The following is a 14,414-nucleotide window of genomic DNA, read 5'->3' on the forward strand; positions in this document are numbered from 1 at the left end:
GGCTCCCTGTTTGCCCTGTGGGGAATGTACCCTGCTCTCGAGTTACCGTGCAGCCGCAGCCTTCCAGGCTATTTGTAGCGCCCATGTGTCTCCGTCTAATACCAGACAGAGGCTGTATTCCAAGCCCTGGCATCCTGCTCTGCACTTAGAGAAGGCTTAAAAAAATAAAAATAACCCGCTCCTCCAAACACCTCCTCCCTCACAGGCCAACTTTGTGGTAGCTGAAGATCACAATATGGAGGAGGGGAAAACCCTTTTAAGTAGATTCATTTAGCAGTGGTAGTTGGCAAATTCCCCACGTGTCTGTCAGTTTGTCGCGCTGCGGGGGCTTGCGTGTTGCTGTGATGCTGGAATCGATGCCACTGGTATTCAGATACCAGCAGGGTCACCCATGGAGGACAGGTTTCAGCTGAGCTTCCAGACTAAGACAGACTAGGAAGAAGGACCTGGCAGTCTACTTCTGAAAAGCATTAGCCAGTGAAAACCTTATGACTAGCAGCAGAACATTGTCTGATACAGTGCTGGAAGATGAGCCCTGCAGGTTGGAAGGCACTCAAAAGGTGACTGGGGAAGAGCTGCCTCCTCAAAGTAGAGTCGACCTTAATGATGTGGATGGAGTAAAGCTTTCGGGACCTTCATTTGCTGATGTGGTGTGACTCAAAATGAGAAGAAACAGCTGCAAACATCCATTAATAATCGGAACCTGGAATGTACTAAGTATGAATCTAGGAAAATTGGAAATCGTCAAAAATGAAATGGAACGCATAAACATCAATATTCTAAGCATTAGTGAGCTGAAATGGGCCGGTATTGGCCATTTTGAATCAGACGATCATATAGCCTACTATGCTGGGAATGACAACTCGAAGAGGAATGGCATTGCATTCATTGTCAAAAAGAGTGTTTCAAGATCTATCCTGAAGTGCAGCGCTGTCAGTGATAGGATAATATCCATACACCTACAAGGGAGACCAGTTAATACGACTATTATTCAAATTTACACACCAACCACTAGGGCCAAAGATGAAGAAATAGAGGATTTTTTATCAGCTGCTGCAGTCTGAAATTGATTGAACATGCAGTCGAGATGCATTGATAATTACTGGTGATTGGAATGCGAAAGTTGGAAACAAAGAAGAAGGATCAGTAGTTGGAAAATATGACCTTGGTGATAGAAACAAGGCCAGAGATCGAATGATAGAATTTTGCAAGACCAACAACTTCTTCATTGCAAATACCTTCTTTCACCAACATAAATGGCAACTATACACATGGTCCTTGCCAGATAGAACACACAGAAATCAAATTGACTACATCTGTGGAAAGAGACAATGGAAAAGCTCAATATCATCAGTCAGAACAAGGCCAGGGGCCGACTGTGGAACAGACCATCAATTGCTCATATGCAAGTTCAAGCTGAAACTGAAGAAATTCAGAGCAAGTCCATGAGAGGCAAAATATGACCTTGAGCATATCCCACCTGAATTTAGAGACCATCTCAAGAATAGATTTGACGCATTGAACACTAGTAACTGAAGACCAGATGAGTTGTGGAATGACATCAAGGACATCATCCACGAAGAAAGCAAGAGGTCACTGAAAAGACAGGAAAGAAAGAAAAGACCAAGATGGATGTCAGAGGAGACTCTGAAACTTGCTCTTGAGCTTCGAGCAGCTAAAGCAAAAGGAAGAACTGATGAAGTAAAAAAACAAGATTTCAAAGGGCGTCTCGAGAAGACAAAGTAAAGTATTATAATGACATGTGCAAAGAGCTGGAGATGGAAAACCAAAACGGAAGAACACGCTCGGCATTTCTCAAGCTGAGAGAACTGAAGAAAAAATTCAAACCTCGATTTGCAATAGTGAAGGATTCCATGGGGAAAATATTAAACGATAGGAAGCATCAAAAGAAGATGGAAGGAATACACAGAGTCATTATACCAAAAAGAATTAGTTGATGTTCAACCATTTCAAGAGGTGGCATATGATCAGGAACCGATGGTACTGAAGGAAGAAGTCCAAGCTGCTCTGAAGGCATTGGCAAAAAACAAGGCTCCAGGAATTGATGGAATATCAATTGAGATGTTTCAACAAACAGATGCAGTGCTGGAGGTGCTCACTTGTCTATGCCAAGAACTATGGAAGACAGCTTCCTGGCCAACTGACTGGAAGAGATCCATATTTATGCCTATTCCCAAGAAAGGTGATCCAACTGAATGTGGAAATTATAGAACAATGTCATTAATATCACATGCAAGCAAAATTTTGCTGAAGATCACTGAAAAACGGCTGCAGCATTATATCGACAGGGAACTGCCAGAAATTCAGGCCGGCTTCAGAAGAGGACGTGGAACCCGGGATATCATTGCTGATGTCAGATGGATCCTGGCTGAGAGCAGAGAATACCAGAAGGATGTTTACCTGTGTTTTATTGACTATGCAAAGGCATTCGACTGTGTGGATCATAACAAATTATGGATAACATTGCGAAGAATGGGAATTCCAGAACACTTAATTCTGCTCACGAGGAACCTTTACATAGATCAAGAGGTGGTTGTTTGGACAGAACAAGGGGATACTGATTGGTTTAAAGTCAGGAAAGGTGTGTGTCAGGGTTGTATTCTTTCACCATACCTGTTTAATCTGTATGCTGAGCAAATAATACGAGAAGCTGGACTATATGAAGAAGAACGGGGCATAAGGATGGGAGGAAGACTCATTAACAACACAACCTTGCTTGCTGAAAGTGAAGAGAACTGGAAGCACTTACTGATGACGATCAGAGACCACAGCCTTCAGTAGGGATTGCACCTCAACATAAAATAAAAATCCTCACAACTGGACCAATGAGCAAGATCATGATAAATGGAGAAAAGATTGAAGTTGTCAAGGATTTCATTTTACTTGGATCCACAATCAATACCCATGGAAACAGCAGTCAAGAAATCAAAAGACGCATTGCATTGGGCAAATCTGCTGCAAAGTGTTGCAGAGCAAAGATGCCACCCTGAAGACTAAAGTGCGCCTGACCCAAGCCATGGTATTTCCGGTCTCATCATATGTGTGTGAAAGCCGGACAATGAATAAGGAAGACCGAAGAAGAGTTGACCCCTTTGAATTGTGGTGTTGGCGAAGAATATTGAATATACCATGGACTGCCAAAAGAACGAACAAATCTGTCTTGGAAGAAGGGCAGCCAGAATGCTCCTTAGAGGCAAGGATGGCATGACAGCGTCTTACCTACTTTGGACATGTTGTCAGGAGGGATCAGTCCCTGGAGAGGGACATCATGCTTGGCAACATACAGGGCCAGCGGAAAAGAGGAAGACCCTCAACGAGGTAGATTGACACAGTGGCTGCGACAGTGAGCTCAAGCATAACAACGATTATAAGCATGGCGCAGGACCGGGCAGTGTTTCGTTCTGTAGTGCATAGGGTCGCTATGAGTCGGAACCGACTCAACAGCACCGAACAACAACAACAGTTTGCAAATGTTAACCCTGGTTTTTGCTGTGCTGCAGGGTTTGAAGTGATATGTACTTTCTTCCTGGGACTTTTCTATGTTGTTTGAATTACTTAAGCTTCTATCATTTTTACAAAAGCAGTTGAAAAAAATGGCAACTGGTACGGCTAATATTTTGAGACTTAAGTATTTTTATAAAAGCTAGTGCTGATATGCATTTTCCTCTTGTCCAGTTCTGCCCTCCTGAGCTTAGTGCAGCCTGTGTTTGCAGCTTCTAGACATCTTGTCTTTACTGTCATCACTGGCCCCAGAATACCTCTGAGACAGTGTGCTCTCTTTGCAGGAAAAAGCCAGTATTATCGTCTGGGGTGGACGGCCAGGGTCCCTGAGGATCTGGGTGGGGGCAGTGCCTTGGCCTCGAAGAGAGGGAAGCCGGTCTATACATTGGAGGGAGAATTTGGCTGAAAACCTACGGGTCACAGCAGTCCACTCTGCAGCCAATCATCATGGGAATGGTACAGGACTAGGAAGCCTTTCGCTTCATTGTGCATGGGGTCACCATGAGTAGGGGCTAATAACAGTAACGGGAGAAGTGGGCAAGGGGTAGAGGTGGCCTTGGGGGAGAAGAGCAGGAGCCAGAGGATGGTGGGAGGCTGCGTGCTGTGTCTGCCTCCTCAGGAACCTCCATACTCCCAACTGCTCCAGGTAGAAATAATGGGAACGGGGTGCTAAGCCATAGGGAACCACAGCTGGGGTGGGTGGTGGCCCAGTCCCCTGGTTGCCTGCTGGGGAAGGCAGTGCCTTGCCCCGGCTTCCTGTCTGGGTAGAAGAGGGTGACACCGGACAGGGCCTTAGCTCCTATCCTGACTGCCATCCTGGTCACAAAGACTTGCTGTCTGGGTAGGGCCAAGTGTCACTAACTGGAGCATAAATGCAGCCTTGAGAATGAAGAAGGGGGTCAGCTCGCTGTCCTCTGTGTAGGCTGGACCACACCTGGGAAATGCCAGCAATTCTGGGTGCCCCTGTGAAGAGGGCTCGGGAGAAACCAGAGCCAGCTCAGAGGGAGGGTCCCAGGAGTCTTTGGAGAGACAGTTAAGGAGCCAGAGAGATTTAACTTCAGGGAAAGACATGGCTACGCCAGCTCTTCAAACACTGAAGGGCTCTCTTGTGGGGAAAAAATTAGCCCTAGGGGACCAGTAAGTAGAAAGTACAAAGAGCAAAATAGTATAAAAAACATATGGAAAGCTTTCTTATGGCCAGAGCCATCTGCAGAGGGATTTGAACTGCCCTTAGAAGAAATTAGGTGGAGCCCTGGTGGCACAGTGGTTAAGTCCTCAGCTGCTAACCAAAAGATCTGCGGTTCCAACCCACCAGCCGCTCCTTGGAAACCCTATGGGGCGGTTCTACTCTGTCCTGTTGGGTTGCTGTGAGTCAGAATCGACTTGATGGCAACATGTTTGGTTTTTTTGGGCTTAAAAGAAATTAGGTCCCCATCCCCGGAGGCGAATAAGCCGAGACAGGGACTTTATAGAAGTGATTGGTGCTTCTGATGGAGTCTCTGGGTAGTGCAATTTAATGTGCTTGGCTGGTAACTAAAAGGCTGGCATTAAGTCCACCCAGAGGTACCTCAGAAGAAAGGCCTGGTGATCTGTGTCTGAAAAAAATCACCCATTGCAAACCCTGTGGAGCACCAGTTCTACTCTGATGCACGTAGGGTTGCCCTGAGTTGGGGTTACCTCGATGGGAACTGGGGTGATGGTACTTCTGATGAGGGCAGTGTTTTTACTGGGCAGCATTTAAGTTCTCTTCCAGTGCTGAGGTTCTAGGGTTCAAATGTGTTCTCATTTCACGGCGGGAAACTCTGAGGCCATTGCAGATAGCGGCAATAACCTGGGCACGGCTTACTAACACAGACACAGCCTGCTCGCATACCTCGGGATCCTCCGGACAGCAGCCCTGTGAGGGAGGGCAGGTGGGAAGGCATTCTCCCTGTGCCAGGGGTGAGGAGGAGGGCACCAGATGCAGCGATAGCTCGGGAAGGTAAACTCAGGTCCCCGGCCCCCTGCAAGAACTCAGACTTTCAACCCTTCACTTTCGACAAAGCACCTCTGCACGCCTGCCCTTGTCAGAGTGACCCGAACCCTGCCCTGCCTGTCCTGGGGAGAGAGGGTGCCTGCTAATTGGGCCATACCCACTCCTCACCGCATGGGGCCTTTGGATTCCCTTACAGGCTGCCTGTTCCAACCCCCAAAGGGAGGTGGCGATAGGATCTGTGACAGATGTCTCCATTTCACCCTGTCATTTGGTTTCTGATAGGAGGCCTGGCGTCCAGCCAGCATCGCTGAGTAGGGCCCCGTGCTAACATTATGGGCTTTGTCTCTGGAGCATGTTGGCCGTGGAGCCAGCTGGGACCTGGGTGGCCCCTGTGCTGTGTCCTGCTATAACGTGTTGTGGAATCTGCTGAACAGGCTCGCAACCTCTGGGGTGGGTCAGGGGAGCCCATCGACTGCTGGCTGAGTCCTCCCCTCTGGCTGGGCCCTCTGGGACACCCCGATGGGAGGGAGAGCAGAGGTGATGTTCTGGTTTTTCTGATAAGGAAGCAGGCACAGAAAGATGAAGATACTAGCAGAGCAGGGATTGAAACCCAGATGTTTAGATGTAATGGCGACATTGGTGGTTTGGTGGTAGAATTTTTGCCTTTCATGTGGGAGACCTGGGTTTGATTCCCAGCCAATGCAGCTCCTGCACACCCACCACCCGTCTGTCAGCAGAGGTTTGAATGTTGCTGCAATGCTGAACAAGTTTTAGCGGAGCTTCTAGACTAAGACAGACTAGGAAGAAAGGCCTGGTGACTTACATTGGAATATCAGCTAGTTTAGACCCTGTGGAGCACAATGGTTCCCAACTGACCATGGGATGGCTCAGGACCAGGTGGTGTTTCATTCCCTCGTGTATGGGGTCACCATGATTTAAATTCCTTTCCTCCCCTTGCCTTCCTCTTCTGTGACCCCTCTGCTTCTTAAAGCGAGGCCTGATTTCTACTATTTATTGAGCTCTTCCTGTATACCAGGCACTGCTGCTACTGATCTTTGTGTTTTAGCTCATTTAATCCTCACACCACCATGGGAACTAGATATTGTCGGTTTTCCAGCTGAGGAAACTGAGGTCCAGAGAAGTTAAGCGTCTTGCCCAAAGTCAAATAGCTAGGAAGGAATGGAGGTAGGATGTGAAACCTGAAGCTGTGCACTTATTGATAGGGGGGAAAAAAGACTGGGGACCCCTGGAGCTACAAAAGTACATATCGCTGTTGAAGAAAGGACTCTGAGGCCATCAGAAAGTGCAGCCATTTTTGCCCTTTCCATCTGCCTGATCATGGCAGGCCAGCTATGTCTAGCGCCCAGGGGAGCCAGGCATACTGTGAGTAAAGAGTCAGAGAATATACGGGTGCTTGGAGTTGCAGAAAAAGTCTGCATGTGACATCAAGACTCAGGGCTCAGATGTGCGGTGTGACGTGTCTCACCTGTTAACGTTCTCCTTCCTACCTCTATGAGGCCTTGAAGCCTCGTGGCCTTGAGCTGGGAAGTCTGGAGGGAGCAGCTTTCCCTCCAGCTTGCATGTGTCTGCACCACCGCTCCGAGAGTGAAATCTGTGTTCCCCAGAGCGTGGGACACACTCGGGGCCCTGGAGGTTCCCAACATGGTTTTAGGAGATCTTTCAAAATGCAAGTTATGACCCATAAGTAGATTGTAAAATCAATTGAGTGGTTCATGACCAGCACTCAAAAAAAAAATAGGAGGGGAGAAATGAAAATGAAATATTACAGAGAAAATATTGGGAGTTAGGGTAAGTGTTTTATGACATTGTACTTCCACATCCATGTATGTGTGTGCTGAGTCATGATGAAAAATTCTTTCTTACTGTAGGTCGTGGTAAAAAGGTTTAAAAAACACCATTTTAGGAGGTATATGAAAGAATTTATTTTTTGCTTTAGTAGCTTTATTTTTATAGTTGATGCTGATTTTCCATGTATACTTTTGACTTTTTTTTGCTTAAATTGAATTTTTACTTTTAATGTAAATAAAGTAAGTCTTTTAAGTAAAAATAAACTTAAAAATATGAATTGTAGAGGGGTTCATGGATATGGGGGTGTGGGAAACTGCATCAGACTGAGGGACTCTCAGGGACCTACCTTTTATTGAAGTCCCATAGAGCTTTGAAGGCCGAAGTTCCCATTGGCTGGTATGAGAGTGAAAACCTCTGCCTCCAGGCTGGATTCTGTTCCTGGGATGGTGATGAGTGCTCTGTTGGGGCCTCAGGCCTGCCTGGTTGCTGGGACTGTCGTTCTCATGGGGGCTTCTCTGTTTCAGGAAGCTGGCAAACTGTGAGCGCCTCATCGAGGTGGAAGATATGATGGTGATGGGCCGCAAGCCGGACCCCATGTGCGTCTTCACCTACGTGCAGTCGCTGTACAACCACCTGCGCCACTTTGAGTAAAGGCCTGGCTAGCCGAGCAGAAAGCCCAGAAAGAGACCATGGGGCTGTTCGGCTCATTTTTCCCACGTCAGGATGAGCCTCGACAAGGGAGTTGTGTTTGGATGTCGGCGCGCTGTTTGTTCTGCGGTGTGTTACTGGGCTCCCTTCACGCCCAGCTGCGTGACTGATTTAAAAGTACTGCCGAGCTGTGCTTCGACAGTGGTGATCACAGCCAAGGGCTCAAAGAAAGGAGAAAAATTACCAGAGAGAGAGAGAGAGAAATTGGTGCTAAGTAATTATCTTCTTAAGACAGGCTTGTCGTTGTAGATTCTGGAATGCTGAATTACCCATTTTCCCTCTGGTGAATTTGATACATTGGCTTTGCAGGGTCACATTGATTACCAAGTGTTTTTTTTATCAAAATACCCAGAGTTTTTTACTTCCTCACACTATTGTAGGTTCCTTTCCTCCCTCCCTCTGGGCTGCTGCCAGGAAACAGAGAGGCCGCTTAATCAGCAGCTTGACAATCAGCAGCTTGACAAAGAAGGCCCAAGTCTTGGGAAGAAACACTTTAATCACTCCCAGGTCCTGGGCAACAGATGACCTTCAAGTCACCTCCACTCTCCGGGGAGATGGGAGGGCTCTCGCCCTGGCCCCAAATTGCTTCTGTTTTCCCCAGGAGGCCCCACAAGTGTTCGGCTAAGAATAGGATCTCGGGAAGTTAACACTTTTGGGGAAGGACAGGCTCTTTATGCTGAGAGGTAGTTTTTATTCATATCTCTTTTAGAGGGTTTGCTGCAAAATATTTATGAAGAGAAAATAACTCTGTCTGTACTGGTGACTGTTTGTACATAAAAAGATGTGTCAAACTTCACTTGGAATTCGTTATTTCTGCCCGGGAGAGATGGAGCCACATGAAAATCTACTGGAATTCTCCCTTAGCTGTTTCTGTACCTAGATCACTTGCCTTTTGTGGTTGTTGTTCCTTGTTGTCGAGTTGGCCCCTGACTCATGGTGGCCACCCGCACAATGGAATTTGACAACTCCTGGTCTAGTGCCATCCCTGTGATCAGTTTGGGATTGGATCGTTGTGATCCGTAGGATTTTCATGGGCTGATTTTTGGAAGTAAATCACCAGGCCTTTCTTCCTAGTCTGTCTTAGTTTGGAAGCTCTGCTGAACCCTGTGCAGCATCATAGCAACATGCAGGCCTTCAGTGACACATGGGTGGTGGCTGCACATGAGGTACCTTGGCTGGGAATTGAACCCGGGTTTTCATCATGGAAGGCAAGACTGCTGCCACAGAACCACCGCTATTCTTACCTAGAAAGCCGAGAATTACATTTCTTGCTCCCTGCTTGCCTCTTAATCCTAATCTCCTTCTTGTCAAAGGAGCAGGAACAAAGCTCCCTCAGTGGACCTGTCCCTTCGATGCTGACTAATGTATCTAAAATAAATAGTCACCCAAGACAGCAAGGTTCGGGGTGGTCCCATACTTGGAAGAAGCCCATGAGGGAGGGCTGGTTTATTTTCACAGCTGTTTGGTGGTAGGATTGTAATAGAAAAATCACAGAGTCTATAAAGCCACACTGCATTCTTAGTTGAGAATCATTTTAGAATTGTGTTGGATTTTAGCCGCCAACTTCTAAAATTTCCCTTTAAGGAGCTAATATGTATCTTCATCTTATGCAGTGAGCTCTGAACACCAGCTCCTGTGTGCCTTCTTGGAGTCACATGAGTGTCCCTTGTGTGTGTGAGTTGGGGGGGGCAACGGATGATTCTTGGTGGTGTCCAGGGCTGCGGCGAAGCCTGCCAGGTGGGCGAGCAGGAGTCTGCTTGTTCAGGCTGCAACCTTGCTCTGTCTTTTGGATTTCCCTGTGGTCAGAGTCATCCCGTTCCTAGCTTTCTCATCTCTTGCAGGCCTGGGAAGGTGATCCCTATTATTAGCAGGGACACAGCGCCTGGGTCTTTTTTCATCCTGAAGCTTAGGGTTTCAAACCTAAAGCCAATTTGGGAACACAAGGGCTCTAAAAGAGCATGCCTGTATGTTGCTGAGGACTCACACATGCTAAGTGGAACTCTCCCGGGCCACGGGCCTGACCTTGCACCTCTGCGTGTAAACCAGAGCCCATCCTGCAAGAATAGGGACTAGTGTCCTTCAGGTCTCACAGTCAGAATAATACAGACTAGGTATTTCTAAAGTAGGTTCTGTAATGTTTTTATCTGTGCTCTTGTGGGGAAAAGGAAGGATCCTAAGATTTAGTGCGTTTTAAGCTTGATTACCTGTAGGACAAAGCCTCGAGATTCCAAGGCCTGGGGAAAAATGCCAGAAGGTGGCGCGATCTCCGAACATTAGGAAACCACTGTTTCAGATCAGGGTTGTCCGAAAGTTCCCCATTTGCGAAACCCAATTCCAAACTGCCCTCTACTGTGGTACAGATGGTTTTCAGTCTTTTTTCCTTTCTGGAAATTATTTCTCAGAGCTGCTGTTAAGATTCTCCTGCTTTTCCAGAGAGACTTCTTCACCTGGATTTTGTTAAAACTTATTAAGTCTGACCAAACTGGCTTGTGTCTTTCCCCCAAGGGAGTATTTCGCCAGAGCCGAGGTGGGTTTTAGCTTTTCTGACAGCTGAAGAATATTTTTCGAGGCAAGCAAGAGCCTATAAGCACTTTCTGAATATGATATAGCACGCACCGGTTAGAGGAGAACGTACAGGCCAGGTGTTTGGGGAACAGTTTGTTAAAGCCAACGAATTTCGTCAACGTGCTAGATGATGAGAGCTTCTCAGCTTTCCCGGCTGCAGTGGTCAGTGCTCTGTAACTAGAGGAGACCAGCATGAGTGAACATTTTATTTTCTGCCGTTGTAACCAGCTCTCCCAGCAATCGGATGGATGACTAAAAATGCTGATTCACTTGATCATTTTGGGGTGGGACATCATACCCTTTGAGTAGAACCAACTGTGGTTTGGCTTTTCCAGCTGGTGACAGCCAACCAACTCACTTATGCCTGTTGAGACAGTTTGGTTCCGATATCCCCCCTCTTGGAGCTGGGCTCTCCCTTTTGCACTGCTGGCTCTGCTGAGTGATAAATGCGCTAGCTATGATTATTTCTGAGCCATCTTATCTCTCTTTCTTTTAAAGTTGCCTTTGATCTCTTATCTCCTGGTGCTTGGACTTGCTTTGACACCAAGCAGCCCCATAGCCTTTTGAATGAACACATTAAAAATCCCTAGGCCTGTCTCCTCCCTAGAAAGCACCAAACAAGGAGGCACTTCCAGGAAGACTGTAGCATTCTCTGTGGTATCCAGGCAGCCTGGGGTGGAGGGAGGTGGTCCAACCAGGTGGAATAAAGAGCTCATTGTTGTTATTGTTAGCCGCTTGTGAGTCTGTCCCTGACCCCATGCACAACTGGATTAGACCATTGTATGCATAAGGCTTTCGTAGGCTGGTTTCTTGGATGTAGACCCCCAGGCCTTTCTTCCTAGTCCATGTTAGTCTGAAAGCACCGCTGAAACCTGCTCAGCATCATAGCAACATGCAAGCCTCCACCGATAGATGGATGGATGGTGGCTGCACATGAGGTGCACTGGCAGGGAATCAAACCTGGGTCTCCTGCATGGAAGGTGAGAATTCTACCAATGAACCACCAGTGCCCTCAAAGAGCTGGTTGTTAGGTGCCATAGAGTCAGTTCTGACTCATAGAGACCCTACGTACAACAGAGCAAAACCCTGCCCGGTCCTGAGCCATCCTCCCGGTTGTTGCTGTGTTTGAGCCCGTTGTTGTAGCCACTGTGTCGATCCATCTCACTGAGGGGCTTCCTCTCTTTCACTGACCCTCTACTTTACTAAGCATGATGTCCTTCTCCAGGGACTGATCCCTCCCAATAACATGTCCAAAGTATGTGAAATGAAGTTTTGCCATGCTCGCTTCTAAGGAGCAGTCTGGCTGTACTTCTAACAAGACAGATTTGTTCTTTGTTCTGGCTGTCCATGGTATATTCAGTATTCTTTGCCAACACCATAATTTGAAGACAGCAATTTTTCTCTGGTCTTCCTTATTCATTGTCCAGCTTTCACATGCGTATGAGGCAATTGAGAATACTTAGTCAGGCACACTTAGCTTGTAAAAAAAAAACCAAAAACCGTTACAAACAAGTCGATTCTGACTCATAGTCACTCTACAGGACAGAGTAGAACTGCCCCGTAGGGTTTCCAAGGAGTGGCTGGTAGATTCAAACTGCCAACCCTTTGGTTGGTTCTTAACCACTGTGCCACCAGGGCTCCGATACTTAGCTGGTAACCCGGGGGCTTCAAATCAGTCAGGGACAGGCAATATGCTTGGGGCTGGAGCCCTCGCTGGTCTCTGGCACCACAGAGATGCTGCCAAGCAGTGTTCTGTGCATCCTGACTTTCCACCCTCATGCCTTGAGTTGACCTAGCTTTCTGCTGCCGTGGAGGCAGGGATAAAATATATCTATTTCTTTAAAACCCACTTTTTAATCGCTTGCAGTAACGTGGCACTTGCACAGTTGGTTCCCCCTCCCAGGCATCAGTGACCCCACCACCTGGCTTTCCCCACCTCTCTGGTTGTTTCTTTTTAAACATTTTATTTTGACAAAAATATATATAACATAAAGTTTGTTGTCTTAACCGTTTTTCCATGTGCAATTCAGTGGCTTTCATTATATTCACCATGTTATGTTGTGTGCCCTTCGCCCCAGACACTCTGCAAGACTCTGTGCCCATTGTCTGGTGGTTTCTTCCCAACCTCCTCTTAGAGCCTCCTTTTCTTCTAGCTGTCACTCCTCTGGGCTATGTCCTAAGCTCAGCGCTCCTTTTTGTTCTGTGTCTTGGGTTCATGACCCAGGGTTTGCATGGCTTAGGAGAGTCTGTGAGAAGTCCGAACTGAATCTTTTATCTCTCTTTTTCTCCTCTAAAACTGCCTCCTCCTCTGGTGTTTGCTACCTCAGCAGAATCACCACTAGGTCGCCCAGGCTGGAAACCTAGCAGTCACCCTTACACCTGGGCGTGGGGGACCCCCTACCAAAGCCAGTTCACTTGCTTCCCTCCACACTACTGAAGCGGGCATTTGCAAAACCCTTGCCAGTGGGGTTCAAGACTTCTGTTGAGGTATTGAGTGTCCTGAAGGATCAGAGATGATAGCTTTCCCCCAAATTTTATTTTGTGAAAATTTTCAAATTTATGGAGAAGTTGAAGGAAGAGTCCAGTGAACACCTGTATTCCTTTGCCTTGAGTGCTAACATTCCGCCATGTTGGTGTTAAGTCTCTCTCTGCGTATACTTTTTTTTTTTCCTGAACCATTTGGGTGTAAGGCACCCATACCATGACACTCATCCCTAAATTCTTCAGCAGATATCCCCCCCAGGATAAGAACATTCTCCTAAAGAAGCACAATATGGCAGGATACCTTAGAAATTGAGCATCAATTCATCTAATATAGAGTCGATATTCTAATTTCCCCAGTTGTCTGCCATGTGCCTTTGTGGCTATTTAAAAAAAAAAAAAGGCCAGGATTCAAAGTTCACATAGTGTGTTTGGTTGTTATATCCCTTCAGTTTCTAGAACAGTCCCCCCCCCCCCCCCCCGCCGCTTAATTTACCGTTTATTTTTCACTTGGCTTTTCTTGACGAGTCCATCCAGGCCATTTGCCTTGTAGACTGTCTCACATTCTGCATTAGTCTGTTTCCTCCTGATTTGATTCAGGTGAAACATTTTTGGCACCAGTACTAGCTTCTTCTTGTTTTTAACTGCCATTAATAGTCAGCCTCAACTCATGGCAACCCCATGCATGTACAACGTAACAGAACCCTGCCTGGTCCTGCGCCCTCCCCATGATCGGTTGTGGATCAGACCCTAGTGATCCACAGGGTTCTCACTGGCTGATTTTTGGAAGTAGATCTTCAGGCCTTTCTTGCTAGTCCATTTTAGTCTGGAAGCTCTGCTAGAGGCTGTTCAGCATCATAGCAACTCCCAAACCTCCACTGACAGACGGATGGTGGCTGCAAATGGGTTATTGGTGGGGAATCGAATTTGGGTCTCCCTTGTAGAAGGCAGGAGTTCTGCTACTGCTACTTGCTGGGTGATGTATATTTGCACTCATTGCATCACATCAGGAGACACACGCTGTGGGCCTGCCCATTACTGGTGATGTTGGGTAGATCACCTCAGTGAGGTGGTGTCCTCCAGGCCTCTCCATTGGAAAGGCAACTTTTCCATTTGTAAGCAGTTCAAAATCTGTGGGGTGTTACTTTGAGACTGGGTGAATATCCTATTCCCCAACAACCTTTCACTCAATGGTTTTAGAGTTATCAATTGATGATTTTTGCCTGAATCTGTTATTCTACTGGGGATTGAAAAATGGTGATTTTTAAAGTTTATCATTTCTTCTAGGTTTACTAGCTGGCATTCTTTTGTAAGAGAGGGCTTTCCCTCCCCATACCTCCTTTCTTGAGTACAG

General features: G+C 46.9%; 1 protein-coding gene across 2 annotated transcripts in view; it reads left to right on the top strand.

Annotated features, from left to right (window-relative positions):
• SMTNL2 (smoothelin like 2) overlaps window positions 1-11,843 on the top strand; it is a 27,969-nt gene extending 16,126 nt beyond the window's left edge. For both annotated transcript variants that reach the window (XM_003416850.3, XM_064271616.1), the window contains one exon: window positions 7,831-11,843. In XM_003416850.3, the coding sequence (XP_003416898.1) occupies window positions 7,831-7,957 (127 nt within the window). In that variant the 3' untranslated portion in view covers window positions 7,958-11,843. The remainder of the gene's footprint in view (window positions 1-7,830) is intronic.
• Window positions 11,844-14,414: the final 2,571 nt, after the last annotated feature.

Source organism: Loxodonta africana, chromosome 18, assembly GCF_030014295.1.
Source record: "Loxodonta africana isolate mLoxAfr1 chromosome 18, mLoxAfr1.hap2, whole genome shotgun sequence".
Taxonomy (NCBI): Eukaryota; Metazoa; Chordata; class Mammalia; order Proboscidea; family Elephantidae; genus Loxodonta; species Loxodonta africana.